General features: G+C 41.2%; 1 protein-coding gene across 2 annotated transcripts in view; it reads right to left on the bottom strand.

Annotated features, from left to right (window-relative positions):
- The window catches only part of MED13L (mediator complex subunit 13L), a 173,908-nt gene that overhangs the window by 79,758 nt on the left and 74,780 nt on the right, over positions 1 to 19,370 (bottom strand). For both annotated transcript variants that reach the window (XM_081841684.1, XM_081841683.1), the window contains exon 4: positions 18,925 to 19,008. In XM_081841684.1, coding sequence (XP_081697810.1) covers positions 18,925 to 19,008 — 84 coding nt within the window. The remainder of the gene's footprint in view (positions 1 to 18,924; positions 19,009 to 19,370) is intronic.

The following is a 19,370-nucleotide window of genomic DNA, read 5'->3' as shown; positions in this document are numbered from 1 at the left end:
GCACTGCCAGTTCAAACAATTTTATTGGAAAGAAAACACCGTGAATATTAGCAGTGCAGCGAAATTTCAGCCATAGGCAGAAACAAAATTGTTGAAGTTTTGAGGTCAACACTATGCCATGAGCTGCTGTTACAGACTGTCCCCCTGTTTGCTGGTGGGAATCATCAGCCATCCAAATAAAGTTGGCGATTAAACTCCCAACAGCTGGCAGTGTATTAATTACTGCAGTGTAGCCATAATTCCCACACTGACAGATTTGCATGATCTCTGACCTCAGACTACTAATACTAGCTAGCAAATATACCACTGGTCAGTTTTCTAGCCATACCAAGCAACACACAAAGACATGGAAATGCAGGCTTACAGAACAGATCAGAGGTTTTGCAGTGGTCACCTCTTTGCATAACAGTTTACAGTCTTCTGAAACGTCTCCAACAGAGGAAGAATGTCAACTTCCCTAGGGACGTTATTCCACCTCTGTCTCATGGCACCATTTAGACACTTCTCCAAACAGTGCAATATAAACATAATCAAAATACTGCCCTACTCATGCCCTACAGCCTTTGCAAATCTGCCCTATGCATAAAGGAAATAGAGCAGTTCTTGGACATGCAGGATCCCTAGGTATATGTTGGACCTCCAGGATCAGAATATGTATATGCAGATTTTATAATACATATCAAGGATTACAATCCTAATGCAAACAAAATAAAATAAATAAATAAAAATAAATAAAAATTCCTTCCAGTAAGGAGTTACTGGAAGGAATTTTTTTATTTGTTTTTATTTATTTTTATTTGTTTTGTTTTGTTTTGTTTTGTTTTGTTTTGTTTTGTTTTGTTTTGTTTTGTTTTGTTTTGTTTTGTTTTGTTTCGACTACGGCAGACCAACACGGCTACATACCTGTAACTAATCCTAATGCAAAATTCACACAAACCTTTGGGGTGTTTACAAACAGTTATAGAAACTGATATGCTCCTGTGAGAAGTCTTCACAGCCATCACCTCCCCCTCCCCCTCCCCTCCGACTGCCAATTTGAAATCCTACATTATTTTGTTTATTTGATTATTTTGATACCTTTATACCCCACCCTTTTCCATTATAGAACTCACAGCGGCATATGTGGAAGTCTCCTGGCAGTCTCCCATCCAGGCACTGGCTGCCTCCTTTACCCTCACAAACCATGTACTGGGTTCTGTCTACAAATGAAAGAAGCTCAGCTTGTCCAGAGAACCACCAAATACAATTTTGCTTGTAAACACACATTGCACAAGAGGTCTGTCAAATGGTAACAATGCTGCAACATTTTAATAAGGGGAGTGAGCAAACTTGCGATATTTTGAGGACAGTACATTCAGATTCAGAAGAATATTGCTTTCTTCCATGTAAGTACTGGGGTGGCAGAGAGGGAGGAAATTCTGCCAACCTAGAACCATCCAGAACTCTTACCAAAACTACCAAACTAAGGTAGTCAGCCTTATTAACAAATAAAATAGTACACAAAAGTATCAAAGGCTCCCAAGGTCTGAAAGAAATGGAGAAAGCAGTTCAGGGCTTTTAAAAATTAATCTCAGAGTGCATTCTTTTGTTTGAATATTTTCTTTGAAGGGAGAAGGTCTTATAGGCTGAACTGCTAGGTCAAACAGCCTCTGCAACCCACCAACTTTCTGAAGCTCTGAACAATTAATGCAAGGTGGGGTTTATTTGTTTGATGTTTTTGTTTTTTGGAAGGTGAGGGTCTTTACAATTGAATTCATTTTTGTGCGTTATCCTTGCAGAAATTATTCTTGATACAGTGAAGTCGGGTGTGATCTGCTCTGGTAATCAAGATAAAAATAGACTGCATCTTAATGACTAAGAAATTATGAATACATGTTGAATTTGTTGCTTTAAAAGCCACATAAGCTTCACAGTAATTATCATTATTAATGTGGAAAAGCTAGACAATTTATATTCATGCTAAATTATTTGGAGGTTTCTGTTAACCACACACCATTAAAACACACACACACACACACACACACACACACTAGATACAAGGTTAGAGTAGACCCACTCAAATTAATACTTAGTTTAGTGACATCCATTAATTTCAATTAGTCTACTGTGAGAAGGAATAAAATTATGACTTCTTCCTGCTCCACCTAATAATTGTGAGGTTTTTATCTAGGATCCTATAGCCTCTCTCTTTAAGAGCTGGAAGCAGCAGGCAGGCTAGAGGTCAACTGCTGGTTTAGGGCTGCAGAAAATTAAAAACAAAAAACCACAACCTTGGACTGTGAAAATAAACATCTGAATGGAAGAAAGGAAAAAACTACTGGACTTCTGTACACTGCAGAGTAGTTTCAGACAGTCTCATTGTCATTGTATGGTTAAAGCACCCCCTCACTCAACCTTAGGGGACAGGACATTTTGATCTACTCCAAATGTGTCCCCAAAAAACTGGGCCACTGGTTTTTAAATTTGAGAAACATTTTTAAATAGCATTATTTATTAAAATGGCAAGCACCACTCTTCTATGCTGAGGCTTTCTGAAACACTAGCATCAGCCTCTCAGCAAAACCAACTTCCACTGATGTTGCAGGTCTCTGAACTACATATGTTGAGGAAGGATAATAATAATAATAATAATGCCACCAAGTGTGCTCTCTTCTTTAGAACTACTTTCTTCTTGTCTACATATTTATGTAAATTAATGAATTGTTCAGGTAAACTGATTTATAAACTAAGCCCCATAAGAAAATGTTTATTTACAGAAGCATTTATATACCACCATTTATATATTGCAATATCCAGGCAGCTTAACAAAGCATAAAACTATCATTCAAATGACTGACCAGTCAATAAAGCTTCAAACAGCTGCATAAGCATGTTGGCATTATATATGTATGTATATGTGTGTGTGTGTGTGTGTGTGTGTGTGTGTGTATGTGTATATATATATATATATGTGCAGGTTTTGGTGTCCTCGGGTGTCTTCCCGTGTAAAAGTTGGGGTGTCTAGGCGACGTTTCGACGAGGTCTCACTCGTCATCTTCAGGCTGGTGCTTTCGGCTTCTTGTTACTGGAACAGAGCAGGATCTCAGTGTTTGAGTTCCTATAAATACTGTAGAGGGGGTGTGGTGTATAGCCTCCAATGTTCTGGGCAGAGAGGAAGTTCCCAGGCTAGTGTGCCTTTTCTTCTTTTGTTCCTTAATTACTTGAGAGATATCTTGAGTGATTTCTTGAGTGATATCCTGAGTACCACTTAGGTGGGTCATTAGGTGTGGATTAGTTGCTAAAGTCTTTGTGTCAAGATATCTCTCAAGTAATTAAGGAACAAAAGAAGAAAAGGCACACTAGCCTGGGAACTTCCTCTCTGCCCAGAACATTGGAGGCTATACACCACACCCCCTCTACAGTATTTATAGGAACTCAAACACTGAGATCCTGCTCTGTTCCAGTAACAAGAAGCCGAAAGCACCAGCCTGAAGATGACGAGTGAGACCTCGTCGAAACGTCGCCTAGACACCCCAACTTTTACACGGGAAGACACCCGAGGACACTAAAACCTGCATTCCTGTACCCGTGAAAATCTACGAAAGCATATATATATATATATATATATATATATATATATATATATGAGAGAAAACTGGGATGAAAATTCATAGGGTTCTACTGACCATAAAATTTCAGGAAGTTGGATCATACGAATAATGAGAGCAGCTGGCTGAGGATTTGGGGGCAGGTCTTTGCCCTCATTCGCACCCTGTACTACATTGAAGAATTGGTATAATAAAATGATTTGTATGAAGTGTTATTCACACTCTGAAATCTTTTCTTTTTAAATCACCCACCTAGGTCAAAGTTACATGGGAGTAACCATATTTATCTCCTTACCCTAGGAACAGCATGCACGTTATGACACTCAGTTTGGTTCCAGTGTGCATTTTAAAACAATTTTTCTACCGCACAGTCACAGAGGTGGTATTTAAGTGGCTTTAACCGTTGCTCGGTCCCTGCTCCTGCCAACCTAGCAGTTCGAAAGCACATCAAAGTGCAAGTAGATAAATAGGTACCGCTCCGGCAGGAAGGTAAACGGCATTTCCGTGTGCTGCTCTGGTTCACCAGAAGCGGCTTAGTCCTGCTGGCCACATGACCCGGAAGCTGTCTGCGGACAAACGCCGGCTCCCTCGCCCTATAGAGCGAGATGAGCGTGCAACCCCAGAGTCGGTCACGACTGGACCTAATGGTCAGGGGTCCCTTTACCTTTACCTTAAGAGGCTGAAAATGTTAAAGAAAGAAAAAGGCATCACTTGGACCATCTCATAAGTACAGTGGGAACAGAGGCCTCCGTCACACTTGCTTTTCCCTTCGCCAAATAGAATCTTGTTAATTTTTGTCATTCTTCCAGCATGGGGCCAAAAAGTTTTGAAATACACATGCAATTCTTGGCAGACTATTTTAATTTTATTTATTAGTTATAATAATGGCGTGGTTACTTTTCCCCCTCAAGATTCCAGATCTTCTTGGATTTGTTTCTTCAGATTTACATCATTATCTTTGCATCAACTCTTTAAATTCCCATTGATTTTTAAACCCTAAGTATTTGGAAGCACCATTTAAAAATGTGTATCCAACTTTTCCTTATCTATTTCCTCATTATATGTGCTCATTAGTAGTTCCCTTTTTGTCACATTCATTTTAAGCCCCATCACCCTTCCATAATCTTGCAAGGCTCTTAAGTTCTTCAGCAGAGTTAGTCATATCTGCCATAAAGACTATCATGTCATCTGCCACAGCAAACCACATACATATATCTAACCCTAGAAAGGGTCCAATGTGTTCAGGGGGTCTCAGCGGGTAATCTGCACTGCTTTCACTTTCCTCCTCCCTCTAAAATGTGCACCCTCCAGATCACTCAAGAGGTTTGTTTCCTTCAAAAACTGGCAGTAGAAAGAGTTGTCAGCAAGCAGAGGAGATTGCCAACAGTGCTTGGGATGGACAGACTCTGTTTCCCTTCTCCCTTCCGCTATCTCTGCAGCTAGCACTTGGATAATACAAATGGCGGCATCATCACCCAGTCCACAGATGGAAATTTCCAAGTGCTCTGGAAGGCCCACACTGCAGCAGAAGGAGGAAGTGAGACTGCATAGGGAGGACCTATTCTCACAGTTCTCCCTTTGCCAGAACTAGGCAGAATTGGCACCCAGGAGCAGCAGCTGGCTGGGCTTGAGGCTCCCTTTCTCCAGAGCCAAGACTGCCAGGGATACTGGGCAATGCACCACACATCAAGCGAACCCATGGGAGGGAGAGTCTGAAGCCATCACATGATATTTCTGGTCCTTTTGTAGGTAAGATGGCCCACTTCAGAGCCCACCACCTAGCAAATCCTCCACAGTAGCGCAGCTATGTGTACACTTATGTGTAGATGTTTGTGTGGTCTGCATATCTGGCGGGGGGGGGGATTGCATGTGCACAGTGCACGTAAAAAAGTGTGTGACATCCACATCAGTCCCGCACATACTCTGTTGCCATGTGGTCCTCAGGAGGGTTCACCAAACAGCATCTCTGGGTAAGTAAAGCTTATGTACCTCCCACCCCAGTTTTACCTAGATATTTTCTCATCATCTTTCAACATTACATTATAGTCAACATATCATTTCCTTTTGTTGTCACCCTAGCTCTCTTTCCCTCGTGTTCCAACTTGCTAAACTGTTGCAGGCTTTTTCTGTGTAGCTGAGCCAAATCAGCACCGTGGTATAAATATTTACATTTTACTATGTGAACTGGAACTGAAGTAGCTAATTCAGGTGTGACAAAACTGTTTAATAAACTGTTATTGTATTAATGCAATAAATATGAACAGTTGAACCCGAACTAAACCATCAACTGCTTAACTCTCTGTTCTCGTTAACCATTTCTGAAAATTTGCATTGTATACAGCAGTTGCTAATTTACAGGCTGCTTTATCATTTTTTTACTGTGTTTGGTCACTCTACACTGCAATTTTCTGAATGAGAGGCGTTAACAGATTCACGAGAGTTCCACTGCTCACAAAGGAGTTCTCACATGACCAAGAACACCCTGATTCACCCTAGCGGTATTGGGGCAATCCACACACACATTCCATTGCATGAAACAGGCCAGTGTCCTTGAAGTGAATGACAATGCAGCGCTAATTAATGTGGGATCTCTCTGTTCACAGCAGCGGCACACAGAGAGAGCGAGGAACTCGCGAGTCCCTCAGAGATTAGACTTGAACCCAAGCTGTCCAAGTCCCCACTCTCCCCCTGAAATCACACTAGCTCACAACCATTTATAACAGAAGGTGCCGAAATAATGGAAATCCTAATTTTATTAACATTTTTAAAAAAAAAAAAAAAAAGAAGAAGAAGAAGCAAACACAATGGAAAGCCCTCAGGAATTACACAGACTCTCCGCAGCCCAGGCGGGGGGTGGGGGGGAGTGGAGAGGGAAGCAAGTAGTTCCATCTTATAATGCTTTAAAATAATTTATTTTTTTAAGAAAAGGCGGGGGGACACCTGAACACATAGTTGGTTTGAGGCAATGCTCTTCTACTGACATCATGCCTCTATCTTTGCTACTTAGAGCCAGTTACCATGGCAACAGCTAATGTCTCAATGTCACACTATGAATAATTGCTGGCTGAAAATGAAGAGTGCAACAATCACAGCAGTTCTATATTCAAAAGGGAGGGGGGAGAAAGAGAGTCTTATGTTCAACTTGACATTAAAAAGTCAAATGTTTAAGTTACAGTGGCATTTATGGTACGCAAGAACAAAGCAAAGACTCCTTTTGTCTCGAGTAGAGTGTGTGTCTCCTGAGGAACCAACACTTGAAATGAAGCAGTGCGTTTATGTCTGGGAAGTGCAACTGTATGCAATTCATGGGCAGTCTCTGAACTGCTGGCATTCCCCCCCCCCCCGCTTCCCCCTCCCTTCAAATAAGGAGGCTCGGATACTTTGCTTCTCAGTGTGTGGCAGGCACAGAAAGAGTCAAATTCGAAATGAAATAATTTTAAAAAGAAAGAAAGAAAGAAAGAAAGAAAGAAAGAAAGAAAGAAAGAAAGAAAGAAAATTTCATAAGCACCTGCATCCCCCAAGTAGGTTTCAAAAGGGCCATAAAGCAATGTGGATCTATGCACTCCGTTTAAAGGCAAAGGAGGAAATGTCTGAAGTGTTCAAAGACCTTTACTTCACAGCACTGCACCTCTCTTTGTGTCTCGAAGTATCACAGGATGTGTCACGCTTCTGCCCAGTGACTGTTAAGCCCTGCACACTATTTTCCAAGTGAAAATTTCCCCACCCACCTTCACTGCAATTTGCCCTGTAAGGGAAACTTAACAGCACTGTGTTCCCAAACCCAAACCAATGGGGAAGGACGCAGCGGATATTATATAAAAACAACCTGGGGGATCTCACTCACAGATCTCCCACGTCACACCTGATTTGGTCCTTTAAAAACCCCACAGATTCTGATGATATGTAACCTTGTGGGGAAGGAAGGGGAGGAAACACATTTGTTCTTAGATACCTTCGTTGCCTTTCTCTCTGAAGCATGTCGGGGGGGGGGGCGCTTTGCTTTCATAATTCTCCTTCCTTCCTTTTAAACATCACATGAGGAATAATCAAGAGGGAAACTTCCACCAAATATTTTCTGCACCTTCTCTCCTTTTAGGGGTAAAGGATGAAAATGTACTCCTCAGAAGCAAATGAGAGGCAAGCTGAAATTATGAATAGCTGATATGGAAGGTCGGTTAAGGGAATTTGTCTGTTATTTAGCATTTATTTATTTCTGCCTGAAGGCACATAAATAAATGTTTATTTGGGGGTTGGAGAACAACTTTACCAAAAGGTACAGGCCAATGAATCGGCTGCTATATCATTTTTGGGTGGCACTAGGAAACTAACGTAGGAGGTAACAATTTTGGAATAGCAATAAACTTAAAATCTTATTGTTCCATTTGGAAGACCTTGCTGAGTCTGCTACTCACTGATACTGGTGACTATTAATAATATGAATACTTACTCTTTTAGCTATCCCTCCCATCACATTTGCAAATGCTAATTCACATGAACACATCCTGAAGTAGAGAATCAATAGTATGTCAGAAGCTATAAATACTCCTTCCACTACCCTAATGTGAACCTGGCCTTCTAGACACCATTGCCACCTCTCAATTTGCTTACTCTTCTATGCAAACTACCACTAATTGCATAGTTTTTTGTTGAAACAGCATCAATAGGCAATGACTTTAACTGTGACTGCTGGGCGAAAAAACCTTTGGCCCTTTAGATGTTGTGACTACAACTCCCACCATTCCTAGCAGTTTCTGACAACTGCTGTAAATGCTAAGGGATGCACTGTTGGCATGCATCTGTCTCAAGAGACAATGGAATGCACCTCTAGGGGTGAAGTCAAACCACTGTGTTACCTGAGAATTAGAAACTGTCATAGGGGAGATGGAGAAGAGGGAAGCAGAAGTCAATGAGGGGAAGAATATGTGAGATTATGGTTACATGTACTCAGGTTTCATTTCAATAAGAAAGTGAAGACTAAAGGCTTTGGAGAAGAAATGAATTTTGAGGAGGGACTTGAAGAAGATAAAGAGCTAGCACCATGCAGTGTTCTGGGAACGAGTCCCAGGCACAAAGGAAGAAGGGGCCAAGGTCAGGTAAAGGAGCAGGAAGCCTCTGCCCCAGCATCTGATCCCTAGAAATATTTTGACACCTCAGACTTGGGTAGAAACAGCCCAAATACTTCCAAGTATCCGGAGCTAAGAGATAAAATAGGCCAAATTCAGCATAAGGAGGAAATGTAGAGCTTTGGACTGAGACTTTTACAATCACTGGAGAATTTCTTATGACCAAACTGTCTCAAGATTGTACCATGCTCAGTTCAGAGTGAGGGATAAAAAAAGAAAAATAATTATTCTGTGCTGCCATTTATGCAACGGCTTGCACACAGAAAAGTATGTTTGGGGGAGGGTCGTTTGTAGAAAGTCAGCAAGTCATATATGGGCCAAACAACGAAGTAAATAATTTCAAACATTTCAGTCTGCTACACTTGGAAAAATCCAGCCAGCAGCTTCTTGTTCCGATACAAGCAATCAGAGCTTCAATTTACGCCTCCTCCATTTAAATATTGTTTTCACATTTCAGACTGTAATTTCTGTCAGAGCCAGAATATACCACTTGTTTCCACCAAAGAAAAAAAACTGCTTTTGAAGAAAATAAAACCTGGAAAACATTTGGCTCATCCCTACATGCAACACCATGTCCTGGTTAGCACAAGCAAAGGGAAGAGAGAGGTATTTGTATACCAAAAGGCAGGGAATATGTAAAGCCAGAAGGATGTTAACTTTGGTTAGGCAATAGGAAACTTTATGTCCTTGCCTGGGCTAATGACAGATATGTGATTTCAAAAGGTACGGTATATAATATTGCAGATACTTTTAACCACTGCCTTCGGTGTTCCTTCTTCAACTTACTATTAGAGAAACAAAAATGGTACTTTATTTAAATAGACTTTTAAACAGCAGGCTACTTGAGTGCTTTAGAAAACTGACACCAAATGCTTGATCATCTCCTTCAGGGTTTATGGTTCACAAAGCTGCACACCAGTGAGGTTTAAAAGCAAGTCCTCGTGTTACACATACCATTTGAACAAAAATCTATTATACAATCATTCAACAGGAAGAAACACAACTTCTGCTCTCAAGCAGGGCACCTTATATTTACAACACCCCCAACAGATACTTCTTCAACCACTTTGTGAAATTGCTTGGCGATTGTTTTCACAGTCTTCCTAGTCCTGTGCTTTTACGCATTGGATGGACATTTCCCACTGTTGGCCTACTTATCTGTGCACTCACTGACTACAGTCTTAGGCGGTCTTGTGGGAGGGAGCATTTGCAGCCCAACAGTGTTTTGTTTTGTTTTTATGTTTCTCTTGCTGCACCCAGCCACCTGACAGAATGGGCAAACCTTTCTGTTTTAAAATGACCTGCCTGTTCAGCTAGGTGATTGGGTATAATAAAAACTCAAAAGACAACTCTGTTCACAATATCTGTACACTTCTCCATACAATGCAATGCACACCCTGATCACTGGTAACATATGGATCTATACAACAAGCCATGAGGTCTTAAAGAGACTACAGTAGTTCAATTTGTTCTCTCGTAGCTTTAATGATCAGACACATTAGTGTCTTTAAAGGTTATTACATTTTAATTCCAGAACCTGTGATTTCCCATCACAATCTAGCATTGGCACCAATGTCTCTGGTATTATTCCTGACATCTGGAACCATAGAACAAAGCCTGCTGATTTTACAATGTCTACACTTGTTTCAGCATAATAGACTCCTAACCAAGGTCACTGTAAATTGAAAATGGATTATGAAGCACAAGCCCAAACAAGGTGTCACAGAAGTAATTTTCTCCTCTGTTGCTTGAGGGGTGGGTGCAGTGTTTTAATCCTATTTGTGCCCAGATCTAGACAGTATACAGACCATCATTCTGGTACAGGAATATCCAATCAAGTTAAAAGCTTTGTTCAGATGGATAAGGATGGATGCCCTGCAGTTTAAAAATTTAGTGCTAGTGCCTGAGAAAGAAAGAAAGAAAAACCCAACCCCGTGCAGGCCTGACACTTTAAACAAAAAATCAATTGCAGCGTCTAGGATCTGGAAATCATTCCCCAACCATGCAAATTAGAGCAGGTAGCCACAGTGGGGGGGGGGGGGTTGAAACCAAAGTGGTTTGCCATTATTCCTTCCTTCCTAGAGAAGAAGCATATACTTGGATATGTTCATTTAGCAATGACAAAGCCCTTGAGCAAGAAGGAATAAGCACAACCGCCACAGGCAGCTGTACAGGGAAAGCAGAATAGTACAAAGAGTGACAGCTGTTTCACTACCAGTTTGCCAGAGATAAGCTGAGTATCCACTGGACTGGATATTCTCATCTCCCACATTCAACAAAACGTTAGAAAAGGCTGTTCAATTATATACAGAGACTGGGTAGGTAAGCCAGGTTGTGTGTACAAGTCACAGATCAAATTAACCGAGGTTGGGCTGACAATCTAGGAAAGATTAGGCTACCAGCTCTCTGGTAAGGAGGAGGTGGCCTAGATGCTCACAATCTATTCCCAAAAAACAGAATTTCCACCTCTTCCTCCTTCCCTCAGGAACCAGGTTGCATCAACATCCTCCCCTCCTGTCCAGTGGCACCCCTTTTTAATGTCAGGTCAATCCATAAGAAGAACTCCATCATTCACAATTTGTGGATGGGGAGGGCCAACCTAACATGCATTGCCAAAACCTAGGAGGGCAAGCTGGGGAGATGATTTGACCCGGCTGTGATACACCTGGGTATTTGATGCAGCATCAGCACAGGCTGATGAGACCTTCTCAATACATTCTGAACCAGCACAAAGCAGCGATTTGGTTTTTATTCTGGAGTGTTGGATTTGTGGGGGCTTGTAACAATTCTGTTATCAAGGTTCCAGACCACTTTACATGGTGAAGTTTGGTCTTACAAGAGCAATTCCTCCATGCAGAGACTGGGAGTCTGCTTGTTTTATGCTATGTTGTCTTATATTTTTAATGCATATCAGTACTGAATTTGCCCTACAGTGAAGAGCAGGTAATGAATCTGTTAATTAAATAAAATTTTGAAAAACCTTGTTCTCCAGTAGCCTCTCCATGGTAGAATTATCATCCTTTAAAAAGATGCTGCTCGTGTGATGTTCTGAAAGCATTAATCAGATAATCCATCAAATTAAGTTAATGAATCAATCACAGGCTGATAGACGGATCATTACTGCGAGACGTCTCCTATGAAACCATGTTCAGTGAAGAGGACATTCTTGCTCTACAGTGGGCCTGCAAGCCACCTGTGATCACTTCTCTAATTTGGCCCATCACCGTGCTTTAGTAATTTCATAATATTGATTACTGCAAGCAACTCTATGCAGAGGTGTCTTCGAAGAAAATGTTTAGAAATGTTTTAGAAATTTCAGCTAGAACAGAATCCTGAGCCTGATTTCTTCACAGAACGGGCCACAGGGAGTTGGCTTCACATTGACTCCAGACCCAGTTCAACGTGCTAGTGATTACCTTTAAAATCCGACATAACCTGGGGACTGCATTCAAGCATCTCCTCTGAAATTTACCTCTCCACTCCCAGTGATATGTGACGAAGATTCTGCTCCATGTTCATCCTTTATGGCTGCATTGAACCTTCTCTGTAACAGCACAAACGCTGAGGAATATTTTGTCAACCAAGGCAAATCTGACCTCGGGTTAAAATGCAGCTTCCCCAGCCATCAAGTGGTTGTTGGAGCTTGGTCTTTTTCCTTTTATCATGTGAAATTTTATCTGGCCAACAAGTTTTACTCCTGACTGTTTGTTTCTCTCTCCCTCCCCCCCCCTCCTCTCTCTCTCTCTCTCTCTCTCTGTGTGTGTGTGTGTGTTAACTGAATAGTAGTTTAGATAACAATTATATGCAGCATTAAGCCATAAAATGACACCTAGAGCAGTACAGCCACAATAAAATAGTAACAGCAATAATAAAACAAACTATGTGCAATTCTAGGCAATGGATATGAGCCACCCATCTGGATGCATTCCTGCCTGTTTGCTCCTATGCTAAACCACCTTAGAGAAAAGTGGGAACTGCAAGCATAGAATTCTTGGATACTTTAATGGGTCCCGAAAACTTTTAATGTGACTAACTTGAATTGGACAGCGGTAAGCTGCTTTATGAACTTATTACTAAAGAGGGGGTGTACTTTTTGATATCATTTTTAATATTAATAATATTTTTTAAAAAACTAGAAGCTGGCGTGACAGTGACGTTCCCCACACAACCTGCCTCTGAAGAAAAGGTATGCCATAGTCTCTCACCTTCTTGGCTTATGGCAAAGACAATTGTTTTTACCTATTTAGTTTATTTACACTGCATCATCAGAGTGCATGGTACTTTAGAGAGTTACACAGGCAACAAACATAGCTCCCTGCCCGCTAGGAGTTTATGATCTAAAATAGGCAGTGGGGAAAACTACAGAAGGAAAGAGAAAAGAATCTAGGCAAATGCTATTAAACTTGATTACAGCTGGAAATTAAGGATTCAAGCAAAGCCAAAGTTGACCCTGAAAAGGTAGGTTCTGATGAGGCATTTGAAGGAAGGGAGGAGACACCATGTCCATATCCAGGAAAGGAGTTCCCCACTTAAGGCAGAACTAATGAAAGACCCAGGAGATCTTCAGTCAACTGAGGTGTAAGAGGAGAAGCAGCAGAGATCACAAGAGGAGATGTAACTAAAGACAAAGGACAGGAAGGAAGAATGGGGGTTATGCTGGGGGTAACTTTAAAAAGACAAGGAGTTTGTGCTGGATATGGAAGGGGACAGAAAGTCAATAAAGGGATCTGAAAAAGGGTGTCATGCGGCTAAAGTGATAGAGAAGGTTAATAATTCTGGCAGTGAATAATTCCACATGTTTATTCAGAAGCTGTACTTATTTCAATTAGACTGAAGTCTTCACAAAGTGTCCAAAGGACTGCAGTTCAAACCTTATCTGGCTTCAGTCACTTAGCAACTAAACTGAAGCATTTATTCCACAGTGTTACATGTGAATGGCTTGACCCTTAAGAAGGTAGCTGCTACGCAGGGTCAATTCAACCACCACTGCAGTTGTTTTGCCCAAAAGGAAGGCCTGTTTTTATTTAGACTGATGCGGCTGCTGCCACAAGGAAAAAAGATTTATACAATCTTATTTAGCTTCAGTTTATGAGACAGGCAACACTCATCCCAAGTTCCTTCTCTTTGAAACTCATAGCAATTAATATTTAATACTAAGCACCAGCTGTTTCTACATGGTGTGGTGTTATTCCCTTGAATGTGTAAATCAAAGCAGCCAAAGCAGTAAAAACCTTCAAATTATGCTGTAATTCACCTCATCTTTAGAAATGGCTTCCTTCACATCAGGCAATTAACTTCCAAGAGTTTGCACCTTCCACAACTTACATGATTTAATGGTAATCAGAACATGACTGAGTTTTATTACATGCTCAAATGGTTCTCTAAGTAAGTGACCAGAATGCTCAGCATACCACAAACGACTGTGCTAATATGCCAAGAGCTGCTCTGTGGGAACATCAATGGCCCTGTTTATCTTTTGCTGGTTGACCTGCAGGGGTGTAGGTTATGGACCAAACCAAGGATTAGAACTTCAGTGCCACCAGGACAACTATGTGAGAACAGCTGTGGTTTCCATGGAGGAAGTTGTCTTATGCGAAACCAGATCATTAGTCCATCTCAATATTATCTATACTGACTGGTATATAGTTCTCCAAGATTTTGGACAGAGATTTTCCCCAGTGCTCCCTAGAGATGGCAGAGATTTAACCTGGGGTGCTCGTGCTCTACCACTGACTTATGACTCCTTGCTTATGCCACACAATTCAGAAGCCATTCAACTGCAGTATATGAGCATGCAAGAGAGACTGTTGTGGCTTCTTGCACCCACAGCCAGGCTGGCCTTTGAAAAGCCCCATGCAGAAAGGTTGGTAATGGAGCAACCCCAGTGCCAGAAGCTGTTCTCATGGGATGGGTCATCTCCACCCAGTCCTGCTTTAATGAGGTTACTCTCACCTCACCTGGTGCTTCTCCCCACCCCCCACCCCTCTGTTGCAGAACACCATCAAGAGTACACTCCAGGCCAGCTACAAAGCAGTGGCTGCAACTGCTGGGATCAGGGTTGCTTGGTGGTCTTTAAAATACACTCCCTCCAGCCAACTAATTCTTACCCCAGCAAAGTGATGTTGCAGAAATTACCCACACTCCACTCTTTGTTATTCTCATGCAGAGGTAAAAATGTTTAAAGCAAAGGATTTTCAAGGCTCTATAACACTATATGTGTACTTTAAAACATCAGCATTAATATGCAATTGCAGGTATTTCATTTTCATTATCTTTGTTACAAATGAAATTAGAGGCTGCAGAATTAGAAAATGAAGGAAACATTCTGATCATAAATATCCACAAACTATTTCATCCCACAGTCTCATTAATTCCAGAGTAATTCTCCAGAAATTGAAATACAAAGTTGCATTTAAACCAAATGCAAAGCACTGAACAATGGGAGAATCTCTCAGCACTTGAAAGGGTTACATTCTAGTAAAGATGTTTTGAGAAGTGGCACAATTATTTTTTCTGTTTTGACCATCACAAACTAGACACTCTTGCTTTGGAGATTGTGCTGCCAGAGAGATTTAATGATCCCGTGGTTTATTTTTAAGAGGAGTGTCTTCCTCCCCACCCCCACCCCCAAACCAATGTGCAGGGGCAACATTATTAGAATAGCCATTCAGAAACTAAAAAGGAGCTTTACAGTGTTTACTGATGCCCTTAAGACAATTCATTACAGATATAGTAAGTGACAACACTGTGTGGCAGGCTGCACAACTGGGGCTCCTGACAAATCTAATTAACAGCACATCAGGGGTACTTTGCTTATCCTTTACATACTCCGCCAGCTTTGAGTGTCTAATGAGGAAAGCAGCTTAAACATTCCTAGAACTTCAACTAGTTGAACAATACAGCCAGCAACAAGGCCTCCCCTTAAAAGAACTGATGTCCAGATGTGTCACGTGTTTGTGTAAACGAAGACATTCATGTCAAAACAACTAAAGCAGTTCTCCACAATACTGACAGATGGAACAGACAGAAAGTGGGCAGACGCTCTTCATGCAGTCAGCTGCCATTTGTGAACCTAGAGTGGCTGCAGGTAGTTACAACTGCACTGAAAACATCAATTGCCTGTGTACTTAAGACTGTGCACCTTTAAGCCAGGCAAACAAGACCTTATATGCAAATTATATATAGTAAGGGTTACCTCAACAGTTGCAGCTGATTCCTTTACCTTCATAGCCACCCCCAACCTCCCTGTGAACATCCAACATTCCACATGCTGTATTAAACTCTGTCTACACTATTCATAACTATAGTAACTCATCCAACTCAAAAGCTAAGGTACTTAATGTTAAACCTCTGGTAACCAACTATATCCATCCACCATATTCCAACTTAAACAGCCTAATATGCAGCCCACTCACCATAAATCACAGTCACAATCTACAAACTGCCAAATGAAACACAAAGGTGAATCTTCTTATTTCAGGGACATGTCCTATTCCCTTTCAAGCATAATTCACACAGTGGGGGCTCCAGCCATTGAAAAAGTAGTGAGGTTGTGCCACTGACTGCACTCCCAAAGTCAAGCAGCTTGCTCCCCTTGCTCCCAAGGTTCATACATTGAGTGTGGACATCTGCAAAAGGGAAACCTACAGGATCAAGAACCCCAAACACTTCGAGGTTCTCAATCCAATTGAGATCAACACATGCAGGTTTCCCTTTTGCAGTCACCCACATTCAGCATGTGGGCATCAGGAATGGGGCAGGGGATGCTCTATATCATTGGGCTCGGGCCAGCAATGGACCTCCTGTTGCTTCAGTAACTCACTGAGGAGACAACTGAAACCATGTAATTATACAGGGCCCTATACAGTCCTGATTTGAAACTAACTAAGAAAGTCTGAAATGAATGCAAGAGGTGACTGTGCCCCCAACAGAATAGCTGTGTTAGAACTCCAAAGGCTATTAGCTTCAGGACAAACAGACAACATCTGCAAGTTGGAGAAATGATTGTGGGGGGGGGGGGGAAGCTATGTGTCAATTAAGTCTCCAAAAAGACAACAACACATAGAGGCTAAGAGTGGAGGGTTTGTAGCTGAAATCAAATAAATCCATCATAATAGAAGAAAACCAGCAAAATCCAAGGCTATAAAAACATACAAAGAATTCAGGAAGAGGCAGTGTCTGAATACTGCTAATAAACCATGAGCACCATCAATGCAGGCATGGCACAACCAGTTCTGCAAAGCATCTCAAATATTTGATAGATTATGGAGTGAGACTATGTAGTTCCCATTGATGGTACAACAGGTGTTCTTTTTGCTCTGGCCTAATCCCAAATGGCTTAAGTTTAAGAGAGACACCCTTTTACAGGGATGTACCAATATCAAATGGCTGGCTAGATGTCCACAGTACGGCATCTCCGTAGAGTGAAGTGAACTTAAGTTCTGGCTTCTTTCGTGTCCTTGATTCAGGTGACCCTAACAGCTAGGAAGCACCGGGGTCCTGGATATAAGAAATACTATGCAGTGACTTAGGGAAAAAAAACTACAATTGTGCAAATTCATTTATTTTGGCTCAGACCAACTTCCAGCTATTAATGGCAAAGTGTTTTGAAGGCATAGTGAAAATAATATTTGAAAAGCACCAGCTGAAGAAGCAGTAACCCTAGCAAAGGCTTTGAATGTATGAATCCTGAGATTCTGAGCCACATCGTCCTCCCATCTTGAAAAGATTCTGAAGGTCTGAAGCATAAATTACTGTGGAAAGGACAGATCTTTACTTAAGGTATAAGGTATATATATCAAGCTAAATTATTTCAGATCCCTACAAAAGTGTACATCTAACTTGCATGTGAAAGTTAACATATTAGATAAGAAATGTAACAAGGATGGCTGCAGTCCTCCAGCCAGCATATTCTAGAAATCTGCATCTGCTCAGCAGTGCCACAAATGCCTCTGTAGGCTTTCCCTGAGCATTAGTTAACCACATGGAAAGTCCTCCCTCTTTCTATAAAGCACATTAAAATCACAAAGCATGTTGCTGCAGCTTTTACTACCACGGATGCAAAGCAGGAGTCAAAAGTGCAATGAAGGAACTGTGGTCTCAGGGGCAAACCCAAGCTTTTAAACTGAACAAGCTGTATGCACGATAAATGCTGGACTGGCAAAATCGCTGAAAACAGAACACACTGAAGCCTCTCTTCACAGCTGGGGACTCAAACAGAAGCACAACACACTACCAGAAACCAATCAGTTTTGCTATTTTTACATTCCTCTTGCTTGCTAAGTAAGCACACTTTTGAACAACTGTAGTTTTTTTTAAAAGAACTTAAAACATTCAGTTCAGTCTGAAATATCTTTTTAATGTCCGCCAACAGTACGCTGCATTTCTGTACCAAATGCATCTGTACTATTTAGCTAAGATTACTGAATTCCTGCAATTCTTTGAAACTGGTGTTTAAAAGAGGAATACATAACATCAGTAGAAAAACACTACTCAAAAACCACTTCCTACTCAAGTGGAACCTATTTCAAACATTGAAAAGTACCTTAGGCACATATAAATTTTATACAAAACTTTCCTGTAGACCAGTATTCACACATGCAACCAATTATGGCAGTATCAATAAGACTACATTTCCCAATATTTCCTATAAACTTCACTGGGCTTCCTACAAGGTTTTAAAGTACTGCAATACAGACAATTAATACACTGACAGTGTGAATTGATGAGTATCCTTTTCCATTTCTCTCTCTCTATATATAAAACACACACATACACACACCTACCTCAGTCCAATATTTCAACATAAGCTTGGAAAAGCAAAGCAAAAAGGCCTCAAAGTCACGGCACACGCACGCACGCGCGCACACACACACACACACAAAACCACCTGGTTCTGGATATAGCCAACTCTCAAATGAGAAGTGTCAGGGAACCTTGACTGCAACATATTCCATAGAGTAGGCAAAAAGGTGCTAACATTGCGCCACTTCTGTTACAATGTGCTACAAAGTTGGGAGAGGAGGGAAATCAACACAATAATGTCAAACTCGCTAACAGGGCCACCAAGGACTAGTTATTCATTATCATCATGCAGGAGTGGGAAGAGAATATGCTGGGAAAGTGGGTACATGAACAGGGAAACACCGCAGTTAAAGCACCAAAATAGCACCGTCAATTTCGGCAGCATACTTCAAAGCCCTTGGGATCCTTACCTTTTGTTAATGGGTTTTTCATCTTTCTCATATGGCCGGATGAACCATTTGCCAATTCTTACGAAGTTCTTATCCATTAGGCATCTAAAAGAAATAAATTGTGACACCAATTACTCAATAACTACTGAAAATATTATCATCTCTGCACATTCTCCATTGTATTGAGCTTCTATATTTCACATGCAAAGCTCTTCATCTGTTTGCCAGCTCTGCTCTTTTGTGCTAATGATATCAGCCTTGGTGTATCACTGGCCTCCTTCAAGGCTTCCATCTATGGAACTCCTTGAAAAGAGCTGCTCCCCATTAGCTTCTGATACTCCAGTCTCAAGCACAGTAACTTGGAAGGGAATCATATTTAATTTCAAGGGAACTCGTTTCCAAAGCAGGCTTGCCCATCTAGCTGATTCAAAATTAAAATTTGAGAGAGAAAGATGTTTACCACTTTC

This window comes from Podarcis erhardii (genome assembly GCF_964252035.2).
Source record: "Podarcis erhardii genome assembly, chromosome: 15".
Lineage (NCBI taxonomy): Eukaryota > Metazoa > Chordata > Lepidosauria > Squamata > Lacertidae > Podarcis > Podarcis erhardii.
Note: the sequence above shows the minus strand (reverse complement) of the source record. Positions and strands in the feature narration are given on the sequence as shown.